The 15,316-nt window shown below is 24.4% G+C and overlaps 2 protein-coding genes across 3 annotated transcripts; both read left to right on the forward strand.

Annotated features, from left to right (window-relative positions):
* The first annotated feature begins 26 nt into the window (after positions 1–26).
* LOC126907669 (helicase SKI2W) lies at positions 27–10,202 on the forward strand. The gene is made up of 19 exons (XM_050689117.1): positions 27–250; positions 599–775; positions 833–992; positions 1,064–1,269; positions 1,435–1,599; positions 1,830–1,942; positions 2,006–2,237; positions 2,298–2,557; positions 2,642–2,936; positions 3,072–3,182; positions 3,242–3,473; positions 3,532–3,809; positions 3,866–3,999; positions 4,064–4,309; positions 5,415–5,631; positions 5,931–6,084; positions 7,159–7,343; positions 7,427–7,555; positions 8,428–10,202. Exons 1-19 carry the CDS (start codon positions 230–232, stop codon positions 8,626–8,628), a joined length of 3,516 nt encoding a protein of 1,171 aa, XP_050545074.1. The 5' UTR covers positions 27–229; the 3' UTR covers positions 8,629–10,202.
* LOC126907676 (uncharacterized) lies at positions 10,041–14,364 on the forward strand. 2 transcript variants are annotated; one of them, XM_050689135.1, is made up of 4 exons: positions 10,041–10,202; positions 10,313–10,505; positions 10,796–11,055; positions 13,612–14,364. In XM_050689135.1, exons 2-4 carry the CDS (start codon positions 10,432–10,434, stop codon positions 14,121–14,123), a joined length of 846 nt encoding a protein of 281 aa, XP_050545092.1. In that variant the 5' UTR covers positions 10,041–10,202; positions 10,313–10,431; the 3' UTR covers positions 14,124–14,364. The 2 variants fall into 2 exon arrangements, with proteins under 2 accessions (XP_050545092.1, XP_050545093.1); XM_050689136.1 differs by lacking the exon at positions 10,041–10,202 and having other exon boundaries at positions 10,362–10,505; positions 10,756–11,055.
* Positions 14,365–15,316: the final 952 nt, after the last annotated feature.

Here is a 15,316-nt window from a genome sequence, read left to right on the forward strand (position 1 = left end):
GATTGAGAATATTTATTTTTATTTTAAAAATGATTGGGATATAATGTTATAAAATGTACTATTCAATTGAATAAAAATGTATACAAGTCATTTTATTCATTGAATGAATTGATTTCTATATCAGTAAAGTTATTTATTTTAATTTAATTTTGAAATGAAATGAAATAAACCGAAAATATCAAAAATATTAGTTTTAAAGATAAATAACTTCAATTAATTTTTTTACAAAATGGATAATATAAAATATGAGGTATTTAACAATATACATACTAAAGAAAGGATATAAAATATTTATTTTCTATACATCTTTCATTAGTGTTGAAAAATTGTTGTGACCAATGTATCATCATTTTATGTGTAACTTTTTTTTTTTTTCTTTTCATACAAAAAAAGAAAACTATGTATCGTGACATAACTTATATATTTTGAGATACATTACCCAATTTTTTTCTAATAAACTCATTTCTAGTTTAGATACAAATGTTAATTTACTTAAATGATACTTTTACTTAAACTTTCAAATAAATTTAAAATTAATTGAAGATTTATTAATTATAATACTTTAAATTTCATTCTAAAATGTTACTTGCACTCATAGGTACCTGGTGGTATTGATTCGATTATGCCTAATATCAAAATGGATTTATTAAGTTACATTAACTGCATAGAAGATTTACCATTATACAAAGGAGAATCAAATCTACCAAAGAGAAATATCAATTTTAAGTCATTATATGCAGATAGTAGTTTAAATGTTAACCCAACTGAATTAATTGTAATTATTTTTTGTACATTTTCATATTCTTAATATTGTTAAATAATAAATCTATAGCCTAATAGAGATCTTAAAACTGGAAAAATTATACAATATGAAGAAGTTGTTTATGATCCAAATTATGAAAATGATATAGATTCTATGCCTTGTGAAAAATTAGTGAAAAATCAATCTTTCAAAGATTGTACGATAGAAATAAATTTGGATTATGATGCATGTAAAGTTAAGATTACTTTAGGAAAACTTTTATAATTACACACACTTAATTACTTATTATATTATTACTAGATAATTTACCAGTAGCACCTAGTATGTCTAAAAAATTGGATGTAAAAAAGAGTGATAAAAATAGTTCTTTTGTGTCTCCTGTTAATGATATGATATTTAATGATGAATGGAATGAAGATTTTCAAGGAATTTGGGATGAAGAAATACCTTGCATAACGGAGGACATACAGCCAGTTGAATCTTTTGAAGAAATCAATCATATTAAAGTAATGTTATCATATATATATTTATATAAATAATTATAGTAAATTATTTTTATATTAAAATTAAAGTTTGAAATTGAAGTACTGAGGTTCTTTATTTAATCTTTTTTCATGATAAAATTACTCAAACCTATTGTAAAGTAGTATATTTATTTTTATAAAAAACAGAATGATAATATAATTTTGAAAATATCTGGAAATTATGAAAGATCACTTGTAAAATCTCAATGGGTGGAAGAATTAGATATTTCAAAACCAATTGATAATTTTGATGAACTCTTGCCTGATCCAGCATACAAGTGGGAATTTGAATTAGATACCTTTCAAAAACAGGTAGAAATTATATATTTGTTGTTTGTGTATATTTGAACATTTCCTTGAACTTTCAATCTTATTATATACATATACTTTATAATTAAACTAATAATATTTTAACAAAATAAAATTTAAACTCTTAAATTTTGACATAATGAATAGTTACTTAAATGTATAATATTTATATAGTAATATATTCAGTTAAAGCTAATAATTTGTAATTAAAAATTAATTTATATATTTTAAAGGCTGTGTTAAAACTTGAAGAAAAAAGTAGTGTATTTGTAGCAGCTCATACATCAGCTGGTAAAACTGTTATAGCTGAATATGCTGTAGCTTTAGCTAAAAAACATCAATTAAGGTATGATGATAAAATTTTTATAAAAAAAAAAAGTTAATAAAAATATTTAATCAATTATTTTAGATGTATATACACATCTCCTATTAAAGCATTATCTAATCAAAAGTTTAGGGATTTTAAAAAAAAATTTGGAGATGTTGGACTTATTACAGGAGATTTTCAAGTTAAGCCAGAAGCTCAGTGTTTAATTGTAACTACAGAGATTTTATGTTCAATGTTATACAGTGACTCTGATAAAATTAAAGAGACTGAATTTGTTGTACTAGATGAAGTTCATTATGTTAATGATAGAGATGTAATTCACTTGAATACTATAATACATTTTTCTATTAACTTATACTTTGGTTTAATTTAGAGAGGACATATTTGGGAACAAATATTAATCATGCTCCCAAAACGAGTGAAATTAGTTATGTTAAGTGCAACTGTTACAAATGTAATTGATTTTGCTGATTGGATTGGACGAACTCGTTCATCAAAAATTTATGTTGTATTTACATTGTATCGACCAGTACCTCTTGAACATTATCTATATGTGGGCTCAAATACTTCAGTTGACTTTAAAGAAAATATGCATCTAATTAGAAAAGCTGACAGTGGTTTTCTTATTCAAGGGTTATTGATATATAAAATCTAAAATACCTTTTATTATATATACACTCTTAATAAAAAAGTAATAATTAAAAATTTTATTTTTAGCTATCGAAAAGCTTCAGAACAATTTAAGAAAATCCAAGAAACAAAAAAATATCATGACTCTAAAAATGTTAAAGACCAAAAACCTAAATGGATTAATTTTTTAAAATTTCTTGATAAAAATAGTATGTTTCCAGCTGTGGTGTTTATTTTATCTAGAAAAAAATGTGACATGATTGCTGAATCTCTTAAAAATTCAGTCAATTTCTTATTAACTAGTAAAGAATCACAAGCTAATGAATATTTTTTCAATAAAGCAATTCAGAAATTAAAACCTGAAGATCAAGCATTACCACAGGTGCAAAAATATTTAAAATTATATTTTAAGAACTATACAATAATCAATATAAATGTACAATAAATTACTACAACTATATGATTTTTATTAATAATGAAATTAAAAATTATTTTTTATTAAATAATTTAATTACAGGTCGTTTTAATGAAAGAACTGCTGTGTCAAGGAATAGCAGTTCATCACAGTGGTATTTTACCAATACTTAAAGAAATTGTTGAAATGCAATTTCAACAGAGTTTAGTTAAAGTAAGTTAATTCTTAAATCAGTTGATATTTGTGTGAGATTTATCAATAATTATTTACAGTGTCTATTTGCCACTGAAACATTTGCTATTGGTATAAACATGCCAGCAAGGACTGTAGTATTTGAATCTATTAGTAAGTTTGATGGAATAGAAAAAAGGAACTTAGCTCCTGCTGAATACACTCAAATGGCTGGAAGAGCTGGACGTCGTGGTCATGATAAAAGTGGTACAGTAATTATAATGGCTACTGAACAGTTAATAAATGATAGGGAACTGACTAATATGATGCTAGGTAAGTTTGTGATACATAAAATATTTAATTTAGGATTAACCAATTATTACTCTACCAGGAAAATCAGCCAAATTAGAATCTCAATTTAAAGTTGGTTATTCCATTATATTGAATATGTTTAAAAAAAAAAAATGTGACACATTAGAAGCAATTTTGGGAAGCAGCTTTATTGAAGCTGCAAGAGCTAAAAAAAAAGATGAATATACTGAAGAATTAAATCATTTAAAAATTATAGATGAAAAAGATGATTGGCATCCAACAGGAAAACAAGAATTAGCTGTAAAAGAATTTTATCTTGCTGCCAAGGCATATTTAGACTGCAGAAAAGAAGATTGGGTATTAAATTAATTTTTATTACAGTTAATATTAATCTACATCATTTTTTCATTTAGGATAAACTGTATGCTGCAGCAGATAAAAAGTTCAGTGAAATTGGAAGATTTGTCATAATAACTCATCAGCATTATATTGGTCATTTAGCTATTATTATATCTTGCAATGTAAAAAAAGTTCCAAGAGAATTTCGGTAAAGTGAACTTTTTTTATTTTCTTTAAATAAAAAGACTATCTTAGTTTATTTTTAATTACAGGGTATTAATATTAGAAAATAAAAAATTGGAGATTGATGATGAAAAGCCAGATTCATGGTATAAATTTATGTATTTGTCACAGAAAAGGAAACTAAGTGAAAAAGCTTCTGATATAATATCTAATAGTGATCATACTCTATTAACCATACCTTCTACTTCAATTATGGCTATTACAAAATTTTCTGAAAACTTTGATGCCAATTCAATAATAAAAAATTGGGAAATGAGACAAAATGAACGTTTTAAGTAAGTTGTTTTTAATTTACTTACTTAATTGCTTTAATTGGTGAATGCAATGTATTTATTCAGAGTATCAGGTATGGATTATGTCAAAAACAAAGTTAGGATATTAAAAACTTTGTGAATAATAACAATTTATTATAGATTATTCTAAGTATTATACTACTTTAATAAACAATTTTACACTCTACTTGTTAAATAGTTTTAATTTTATCTGTATTTCATAGTTTAATGTGTGACTAACAATTCATAATGTAAAAAAATTAACTTTACACTTTTTTTTATTCTATAGAAATGTTTTCAACAAATTTAATTTTTGGGAGGAATATTATTCTGTCTTTCAGTAACATTTGTTTTTTTTTTTTAAGTAATTAAAAATATTCTATTTTCTCTTAAATACTGAGTGATTATTTTAATACTAACCACTCAATTTTTTGTGAATTTTTTTTGTTTTGCTTTTATTATTGACGTATGTATCTTCATCTGTTATAAAATATTTTTTATACTCATCCCTCATGTCTTATAGGGATGTCAATATTATTTTTGTAATTAGAAACATACATATTTCACTAGATTATAAAATAAATAATGATCTAATTAAAAAAGATTTTAACATTTTTATTCCTAAGTAGGAAGAAGAGCAGGGCTAAGAAATATGTAATGATAAAAATAGCAGCACCCACTCCACACCTCTAGTCATTAGTATAAATTAATAATGACTTCTGAAATACTGGTTCAAAAGTTGTTATCGATCAGTCATTTTTTTAATTAGATAATTTCCTGTTTTATAATCTAGTTAAATATGTATGTTTCTATTTAAAAAATAATATTGACATCCCTATGAAACATAAGTGATGGATATAAAAAATATCTTATAACAGATAAATGAAGATACAAATGTAACTAACAGAAGCCAAAAAAAACTTATTACTTTAAGAGAAATTGAGTGGCTAGTATTAAAAGAATCATCTTATATATGATTTATTTTATGACTAATTAAGCTTAATTATAGTCAGTACAATTTTTATTGTTATATTCAGCTATGTAAAAATCTTCTTATATATTTTAACTTTATTTTTCGTTCACACTTAAATAATTTAATTTAATTTAGAGATGCTGCAGTTTCAACATCATGCCAACGTGCTGTTAAAATTTTATCTGAAAATACCATTAATTTGAATAGATCAGAGAGTAACAACTCAATATTAAGCATTTTAGATCTAGGAATTGATTTATTTGATTTACATAGAATTAAACTACACTTACATGCACTTGAAAATCAATTATATGACATTGATTTAAGTGATATTATTGCATTTGAAGATATTGTAAGTATGTCGAACATTATTTTCTCTTATAATAAAATCACAGTTTGTTTTTGCCATTTGTAAAACTAGATTTGTTTTCTTTCTTTCTAATAGGTAAAAACTGTTTGTTAATAAACAGTAAAAGACAGGTGTACAGACTAATCATATATCAATAGACTTTAACAGTTATTATTTGTCTTTTATTTAATTACCCGCTATATAATTTAGAACAAAATCTTATAAAATATATAATATACCTCTCTACTAATTTATTTATCATTAATTTACATGATATTTATTTAATTTTATGTATTATTCAGTTTGAAAAACTCTACAAATATCAAACTCGTAAAGAAAGGATAACTGAATTAGAACATCAGACATCAAGTAAAGCATTACAACTTTACAATGAATATATAAATAAAGTAGAAGTGCTTAAAGAACTTAAATATATTGATCCACGGAACGAAATAAGTAAGTATTTTGTAGAGTTGACTAATTCTTTATACAAAAACATTAAATTTGTTGCTTATTTGTAGTAATCATGTAAATTATTACTTCTGATGATTATATAGAAATTAAATGATTTTTCTTTTGTATATTTTGGGGAAGTATAAAACAAATATTATGTGTTAACTGTATCAATCATTAGTTGATTCAATGATTTCTTTTTGTTTACTTATGGTAAAGCATTAAAAAGTCTTGGTTTTTAATTTGAAATACAAGTGAATTAAATATAAATTCTGCTTAATAAGTTGGCCTGTCTCTCTAGAAAGATCTCATTTTGGAATATTGTTCTGTTCTATGACGCCCTTCATAAATTAGTTTGATTAAATCACTAGAGCGTATTCAGAAACAATTTTTTTTGATATATATATTTTAAAAAGTAATGAAAATCTGGAATCTCTGCATTTTTCTTTCTACTTCTTTAATAAATATAAAAAATAGTTAAAATCTTAAATGACCAGCTCTAAATCCCAGGATTGCAGATATATATATATTTTTAACTAGTTAATTTTGGTTCCTAAGTAACTGGCATTTATTTGATTTTTATATACCTCAGATTTTTCTCATATTCTATACTTTCTATCACAAACCACCATACCTAATTAGGTTTTAATAATCTTATTAGTTGTATTTTTTGACAGTGTAAAAAATTAAAATATTTAAAGTTTTTTTTTTGGTTCTAAATGATTGTTATCTTTGAAGTAATTTACAATATTACATTTAAATTGTTGTTCAATATTTATTTTTACAATTGTGTCAGTATATTTATTATTACTTTATTTCTATTCTATTCCTTGTAAGTAATTAATTGTTAGTTCTATTAAGGTTGAAGCAAAATATTTGTTATTTAATTTTGATTTTGGGATATATTTCATTTAATGTTATTTATAAGATTATGTACTATACTTAAGCTCTACTCAGACATTTATACAAATAAATAATAAATGTATATATATAGTAAAAAAATCTTAAAAATGTCTTCTCTAATTTAAAACATATTTTTACTTTTTAATTCTAAAATTTATTTTATTTTATTTTAAGCTACTCAAAAAGGAACAATTGCTGCTACAATGGGATCACATGAACTTCTTATTACTGAATTACTTTTAAGTAACATGTTTGAAGAAATGAAACCAGAAGAAATAGCTGCAGTTCTTTCATGTTTAGTTTGTGAATCTAAATCAGACTTTGACATTGAATCTATTAAAGAAGAAAATTTAATTAAAGTATGAATAAGTTTCAATACTTCATTATAATATCAAATGCACATTAAAAATATTTTAAATTTATACTTACCAATTTTATACAGGGAATGGATATTATCAAAGAAAAACATAACGAAATACAGATTGTGGAGTCTATGTATTTGAGTAACTTTGAACGTATTGATCTCAACTTTAATTTAGTCAAAGTACTACATCTATGGGCTCAAGAAAAGGTAACTAAAAATGTACATTTCATTTATAAGTTTTTTAATTATTATACAGGATGATTTTTCTATCATAACCCAATTACTTACAGAATAATAATAAATTAAACATTTTTTTTTTCGATTATCTTTAGTTACACATCATTCTTGAATTATTAACTATGTAATACTTTTTAAGTTCATCCCTTATGCCTGGTAAGGGTGTCAACTTTGTTTTTTTAAATGGGAACACATATTTTGAATTTAATAAAATATTTAAGTTTTTAATTTAATAGTAAATGGCATTTGAATTTTTAGTATAACTTTATTTATTTATTAGATATAAACATTTAAAGTTTCAAATTTTTAAGTTAATATACATATATAATACACAAGGGATTACAAATATAGGTAGCTAATTGGTTTTTTATGTCATTGCTGTCACAGTCACGGATTGTTTATTATCAATTATGACTATCAATATATATACTTTTTGTATTGTCAGTCAGTGTATTTATAAACTCACAACAATGTACCTTACTACCATTGATAATAACAATGCTGTGTACCTGTTAATATCGATGTCACAAAAAACCAATTTATATATATTAATTGGATTTTACAAAATAAAAAATATTGAAACTATTCAATATTTTTTTTTCCATTTTTATGAATTCTAATTATATGTTTGTTACATTTTCAGTTAATATAATTAAAAGTACAATACTGTATATTATACATTTTTCATTTTTTTATTTCAATCTTACTATCTCTATTAAAATATTTCCTCATTTATACATATAAATCATTTAATAAATAATGAAATCTTATAACTTTCTATAATATTTAACTCAATTCTAGTGACAAACATTTAATGAATGATATAATTTTAAACTTTTTAGCCTTTTTCTGAAATAATGGATGTAACCGATATTCAAGAGGGAATTATTGTTCGGTGTATTGTTCAATTAAATGAAATCTTAACAGTTATCAAAAATGCAGCAAAAACAATTGGAACTAATAAAATTAGCGAAAAAATGCAAAATGTTCTGGATAAAATTAAAAGAGATATTGTATTTACTCCTTCACTATATATGGAATAACAAAATTAAACTTTTTCAAATTATCTTATTTAATAATATTTTGGACACATTTTTATAATTAAATTAATAAAAATTACTGTTGTCTGAAAATATTGTTAACATTTTTTTAAAATAAAGACTTAAATTATTTTGTTATTTGATAATTGATAGTTATTCTCAATAATATATATAAATAATATGAATATGTATTTTTTCTTCAAATTGTATATAGTTTTTAAATTTTTATGAAATTTTTTATACTAAATTACACAGTGATTTTACCATTTTATACTTAGACGGATATATAAAACATTTTTTCGGGAAATTGATTGGACATTTTTTTAAATTCAAATATAAATTTAAAAAACATACTTTTTTATGACTTTTTATTTAGGCCATAAAGTATGTTAGAGATGTGTCGTTCGCGAACGAACGGATCGCATTGAACGGGTCAAAATAGTGAACGAAATGATTCAGATCGCCGAACCGTAGTGATCCGGATCCCCCAAAAACTAATTTTTTCCCGTATAAATCACACTGAACCGATTTGATCGCTTACCAAATATCAATGATAACATGATAACATATTCATATGTCATTTGTTTATACGACACATCCCTAATACGAATCGCGAATCATACATGCGATTCGCGAATCGAGAACCGCAAAAGAATCAAAACTATACTGAATGTTCCGTTCAATTGACTCAAAATATCTTTTAGATCGCGAACGGGTCTTTGAACCGGATCTTCTAGTTGACCTGATTCGAATGAATCGGATCACTTAGGTGAACCATAATTCCCATCTCTAGAGTATGTCAAATTGCCTCCATGGCTAAAAAAATGTCAATCATTTTTATATCCCTCGAAAATTTTTATAGAGGCATCCCTGGATAGTAACGAAATTAACGCAAATAAATTACACATATATGATTTTTTAGCTCCCCCTAAGGTTCTTATAAGGATAGGGTGATCAAAGTTTTTGGTGAGCTAAATATAATTTTTTCCTTTCCTAAAAAAGTTATTTAACAATAAATACTACTTTTAAAAAATTTTGGGGTGCTAAACCTGTCTTCTATATGCTTATGAGACCTCTCCCTGTAAAGTGACAATACTTCTGGCTTTGTTTATGATGTTAAATGGCTTGTCAACATTCTGGCATCAGCAAAAAAAACTAAAATGATGCCTCTGTCCTAATGAATAATCCACAGATCTTACACCTATTGTACTACATTAATTTTAGTAGTGTATGTAATAAAAATATGACAAAATTTTAAGTTGGCCATCCTGCTTATTATGAAACACTTTTTTATAGTTTTGAGATAACATAATACTATTGAACGAGTACTACTAAAAATATGTGTAGAGTATTAATTCTTTATCTAAAAATCAACTAGATAAGTGTTTATTGAGTTGAGGCGCTGTTGACTATACTGTTTACAATACAACACTTCAGTTGCCAGTGTAGTTGTCTGTGGATACAGCTGTGCGATATTCAATTGTTTTAACTCTGTTTAATTGTTTTAACCACCCAAAGTAATGGGAATGATGAGAATCTATCAATCTAAATTATCCTTAAATTATAGCAACTTAAAAGTAAATTTATTTTATTAAAAATTACTTATTTATTTGGCCTTAATCAATTTATTTATCAAGGTCATTATATTTTATAGAATAACAAAAAAAATACAATTTACTTTTTTCAGTCAAATTGTGTCATAGCAAAAGCTTATTCTTAACTAAAAATTTGAAGTTTTTGAAGGACTAAAAGTGCTCTTCAATAATATACATCCCTATAAATTCTAGTCAGTTAAATCCTACTACGATGAGTTCTGCGGATCGTTCAATTTCATCAGGATTTACCATTCCTCAGTGGATGAAACCAAAAATTAATGAAAGGTATTTATTTAATTGAGTTATTTTATTTAAAATGTTATCTATTAATTTTTTTGAAGTTTAGGAATGAAATTAGTTGTTATTTTATTATAATTTTGTAAATATTAAAAAAAAATAAAAACCATGTTTTGTATTATCACATCTATATTTTTCTGTTAAATCAGTTATAACATAAACAATAGAACCTACATATTAAAAAACTTATAGATTTATATTAATGTCATAAAATTGTTACTGTTTTTATAATTTATAGGTTTTTCATTAATTGAAGAACTATATTATTATTTTAATAGATACGATTTGGATCAGTCTACCTTTTCTCCACCAGCAGGAGATGACAGTTTTTTTTTAGTTCGTTATATGAAACAAGATGCAATTAATGAAAATACAAATGAGTCTTTAATGAACAAAAGCAAATCAGTTGGAGAAAATTTATCTGAAATTAATGTTAAACCTATAAATAAAATTCCTCCTACATTGATTGTAACGGAGCCACCTGAATATAAAGGACATCCTCTTGCTTGTCAACGTTTTATTACAAATGCATGTGGTGGTAAGTATTAAAAAAGATAGTATTAATGAATGAGTTATTGAAAATTAGTCCAAGTGTTTAAATCAAACAATAAAAATTGAAAAATCACTTATAGATATTAAAAGTTTATGAATAATATTATATGCATTGGTATAAATATTAAACAATTTTTGGTGATGTTAAATATATTTTCCCCCATTTTTTAAATATTTTTATATAACTATAACTATAAGTATAATTTTCAATTTTTTTTTTTTAGTGGTAAATATCCACGTACGGGATGTATACTCTACATTAATAGGTATATATATGTACGTTTAATATAGGTATAAAAGTCTACTGGGTATTTACCCATATTAATCATTAATGTGAAAAATTTAAATTTATAAAAAAATTTAGAAATATTTCAATAGTCAAATAATTTTATTCTTACATTTTTTTTAAACAATTTTTATCAGACACTCACTGTATTTATAAAGTACTTAAAACAAAACACGTTTGAAAATTTGAGTTCATTAATATATCTTCTATTTATACCTATGACTAAAGGTTTTAATTATATTAAAATGTTTAATATTTATAGTATAACTATCATTTTGGTATGCACAACAAATAAGGCAGTTATCAATTTCTCACTTCTTAGGAAATAAAAAGTAAAATTTACTCCTTGATTACACTCTATGTGTTTATTAATTTTTTAAGTTATTTAATCCTGATTCAAACCAAATTCTTGATACTTTTATGAAAGTTGTAAGAAAAGTAAAACCTAAATTTAATTATCTCATAATTTCAAAATCAAATATTTTAAGTTACTTCCATATTCGTTGAGCATAATGATTTAATCTTAAAGCAAAGTAAATTTTTATTTTCTAAACTGAAAAATAATTTTTAAGTGCTTTCAATTTATATTGTGTGAAAATAACATTTAAATACTATTTTGAATTTCTGGTATAAATGTTTTTATTTGTAAGTAATTTGAGACACTTTTGTTGAGCTATATAAACTTTTAATTTATATTTTGTTTAAAAAATAGCAATCCAACAAGTCTTAGTTAGCATCACAATATCATAAGTGTATTTCTCTTTAATTAATTATCTACCATTGGTACAAAACAAAAATGTTATAGAAAAAAGTTAGCGTTATAGAGAAAATGTTCCTTCACTATCCAGATTTAATGAAAGACATTTTTGGTTATGTTGTTATAGATGAGCACAATATCATTTTAAAGTTTCCTAGGACAAATGTAAAAAAAAAAATTTTCACAAAGTTTCATAAAAAATATTTTAGCATAATGCAAGTTACTTTTTGATTAAATAAGTGCTTTTTTAATTTCCTTTTAATAAATTTTAATTTAATTTGGACTAATTCAAAAGTCTAATTTGAAAAACCTCAAATTTCTTTAACAAAAAAATTTTTAACTCCAGTAATAATAACAACTTTCCTCACAATTGACAACAAATATTTACTGACGAGTTTTATATACATTTAAGTATTATTTAAGCTGTAAAATTTGTTTAATCATTTGCTATAGGTTAGAGTATGTTCTTTGGATAAGTATTAAGTTTAAATTGTATTTTTATATATAGTAATATTTAATGGTTGAAGTGATATTATATTTCTTGGGCAAACTTTTGGTTTATCCTTAAGTTTTTAATTTTAATCATATGTATTTCCCTTTCTTCTGAAAGCTCATTTTTTAAATTTAATCATTGTCAAGGCCGTTTTTATTAAAAAAGCCGTTATAAAAATTTATTAAATAATATTTCATCTTATGAAATGAATAATATTTAATTAAAATGAATAAATTATAAAATTCATGACCACATATGAATACAAACTAATTACGTTTGTGTTTTAACTTGATGACGTATGTCTGGGAATTACGCTCATACAACTGAATAATAACCTACAAATAAATGATGCGGTTAACTAAACGTTGACTTCATTGATACTCAAGGTCAAAACCTACGTTTTCGTACTGTTAAATATAAATATGCTTCATATTTAAAACAAATGATAAATTAATAAGTAATTATTTTGAGTAATAGTCTTATTGTTTTAATTATAAATATATAAAAGCTTTTGTCAAACATGCGCGATTATGATATTTTTGGAGTTTTAATATTGGTTTTGATGATTTATTCATCACAAATATTTCCGTTAAACTAAATAAACTCGTATATGTAGGATGATTTATTTATCATAAACCATTTAATTAGTTGAAAAATAAGAATAATATTGAGAATTTTTTTTTTGGTTCTCTTAGGTATAAGTTTTTTTAACTTCCTCTTCACTACTTCTCTTGCTCTCTTCCATAGTCGACCCCCAAATGATTATATTATGCTAGAATACGTCAGTAATTTTTAGTAACAACATTGTTTAAACAGTATAGATTGAGCAATTGTTAAATTTTATTATGTTATTCTATATTTGATTTGGATTTGATATGTTCTCAGTGTTAAGATAATTATATCTTAATTTCATTAGATATTTTCCAATGTCATACGAATGATAAGGAAAGTTTGAAAAATCTTTTTTTAAATAAAAATAAAAATAAATTATGTATTTTTATTTCAGACGCAGTAGCAGCGGCAAGTTTAGGAGATAAAGTGGCTGATCCTCCGAAATCATTGGGAGTTGACGATGGTTTTAAAACGGGTGCATCTGAATGCGGCAAATCCATTGTTGCTATGGCCCATCAAATGGTATCTGGTCGTAGATTGTATAAAGGTCGTGCTTCTGCTGGTCCTCAAGACATTTTAGTGTCAGGACCACCTCCGTCTACATTATCAAAACGAAGAAATAGCAAATCACTTCCAGCAAGTCCGATGTGCACTCCTCCAGGATCACCTCGCTCTGTTCGAAAAAATCCATTTTTTACTGCACCATTTCAAGAAGAATCTGGTGAAAAATATGGATCCTCGTGGTTACTCTCAAATTTATTTTCACATAGGGTTGATTCTCAAGAAGAATTAACTGAAAAGGAACAAAAAAAGCTACCAAAACCGTCATCTTCTAACAATTTGTATGTAAAACCCAAACCATCAGAACTCAGAGAAATGAATTTTTGGTCTCCAACATCAATGTAAAAGTTATAAGTTGATTCGTATATAATGTTTTGAGAAAAAAAATTTGTCATTGTCTTTTTAATATTTTCCCATCCTAAATTTCATTTTATTTTATTGTTTTATTTAAGGTACTTTTATTACTTAAATGCATTGGAATATTTTTAATATCCATCACACACATATTACTTATTACAATAAAATTTGTGATATATGTAAATGTTTTTTTGAAAATTAAAATATTTTAGTAAATTATGATATAACACGTATTCGTTTTATTTACGTTTTCTTTGGATTTCTAATTCATAATTACGTATTATTATATTTATAAATAGTAAATAAATAAACTTCATGAGGTTGGAATTATGTTTATAATAAACTTATTTTTTCAATTATTAATTTGACGTCCAAACAACATCAGTATTAGTAAATAATTATAATTAATATTCAATATTATATTTATTAAAATATCACCAAATTAGAAATTAACAACGTGTGCATTACTGTACCCAATACTGATAGTTTAACATAGTAGTGGCTACCAGTATTGGCATATGTCTGGGATAACGTTTGTGCGTACTGATAAATAAGTACTGGAAGTTTTTTAAAACTGTTATTACGTCTTTACTGTGCTCGCAAAGGCAGCTAACTACTGAGCACCAATATTAGATCAGTACGTAGACTAGACAGCAGCCAATACTGCGCTATTAGTCGACAACAACTTTTGAACAAATATTTTAGGAGATATTTTTATTTAGATTTGTACGGGAGGAGACGTGTGACTGAATTATTTCTAATAAAAAGTTATAATAATAATTATCATTATATTTTTAACAGGTCCGATTATAATTATACCTATACCTTGCTCAAAATGAGTTTTAAATTGGTTAATATTTTTTAATTACTAGTTCAGAAGTTGTATTGATCAGTATTTTCTTAACAAAATCATTTTTTACAATTATAAAATATAATAAAGGCTAAATACCTATAAAATATTAATAAGTCTGTTAGTAGCGTTCTCAGATTTTCTTTTAGTACATACAATTTTTTTTACTACCTTCGACAAAATACATCTTTATTATAAATTTATTTTCATCAGGGGGTGGTCTATCTCCATACCCTCTCATAAAAATGTCCATGAAACCAGTTAAAAATGAATGTTTTTATTTAAAAAATTGAGTTACCCTTGTGAATTATTTTTGTGAATTAATTATGTC

This window comes from Daktulosphaira vitifoliae, unplaced genomic scaffold (assembly GCF_025091365.1).
Source record: "Daktulosphaira vitifoliae isolate Bord-2020 unplaced genomic scaffold, ASM2509136v1 Scaffold_5, whole genome shotgun sequence".
Lineage (NCBI taxonomy): Eukaryota > Metazoa > Arthropoda > Insecta > Hemiptera > Phylloxeridae > Daktulosphaira > Daktulosphaira vitifoliae.

Bases quoted from the DNA above. Each gene is read 5' to 3' on its own strand.
- LOC126907676 (XM_050689135.1), top strand. From the start codon at position 10,432: ATGAGTTCTGCGGATCGTTCAATTTCATCAGGATTTACCATTCCTCAG. The intron at 10,506-10,795 runs GTATTTATTTAA...TTATTTTAATAG, and splicing joins AAACCAAAAATTAATGAAAG to ATACGATTTGGATCAGTCTA. The intron at 11,056-13,611 runs GTAAGTATTAAA...TTTTTATTTCAG, and splicing joins TATTACAAATGCATGTGGTG to ACGCAGTAGCAGCGGCAAGT.
- LOC126907669 (XM_050689117.1), top strand. From the start codon at position 230: ATGGATAATATAAAATATGAG. The intron at 1,270-1,434 runs GTAATGTTATCA...TATAAAAAACAG, and splicing joins AAGAAATCAATCATATTAAA to AATGATAATATAATTTTGAA. The intron at 1,943-2,005 runs GTATGATGATAA...CAATTATTTTAG, and splicing joins GCTAAAAAACATCAATTAAG to ATGTATATACACATCTCCTA.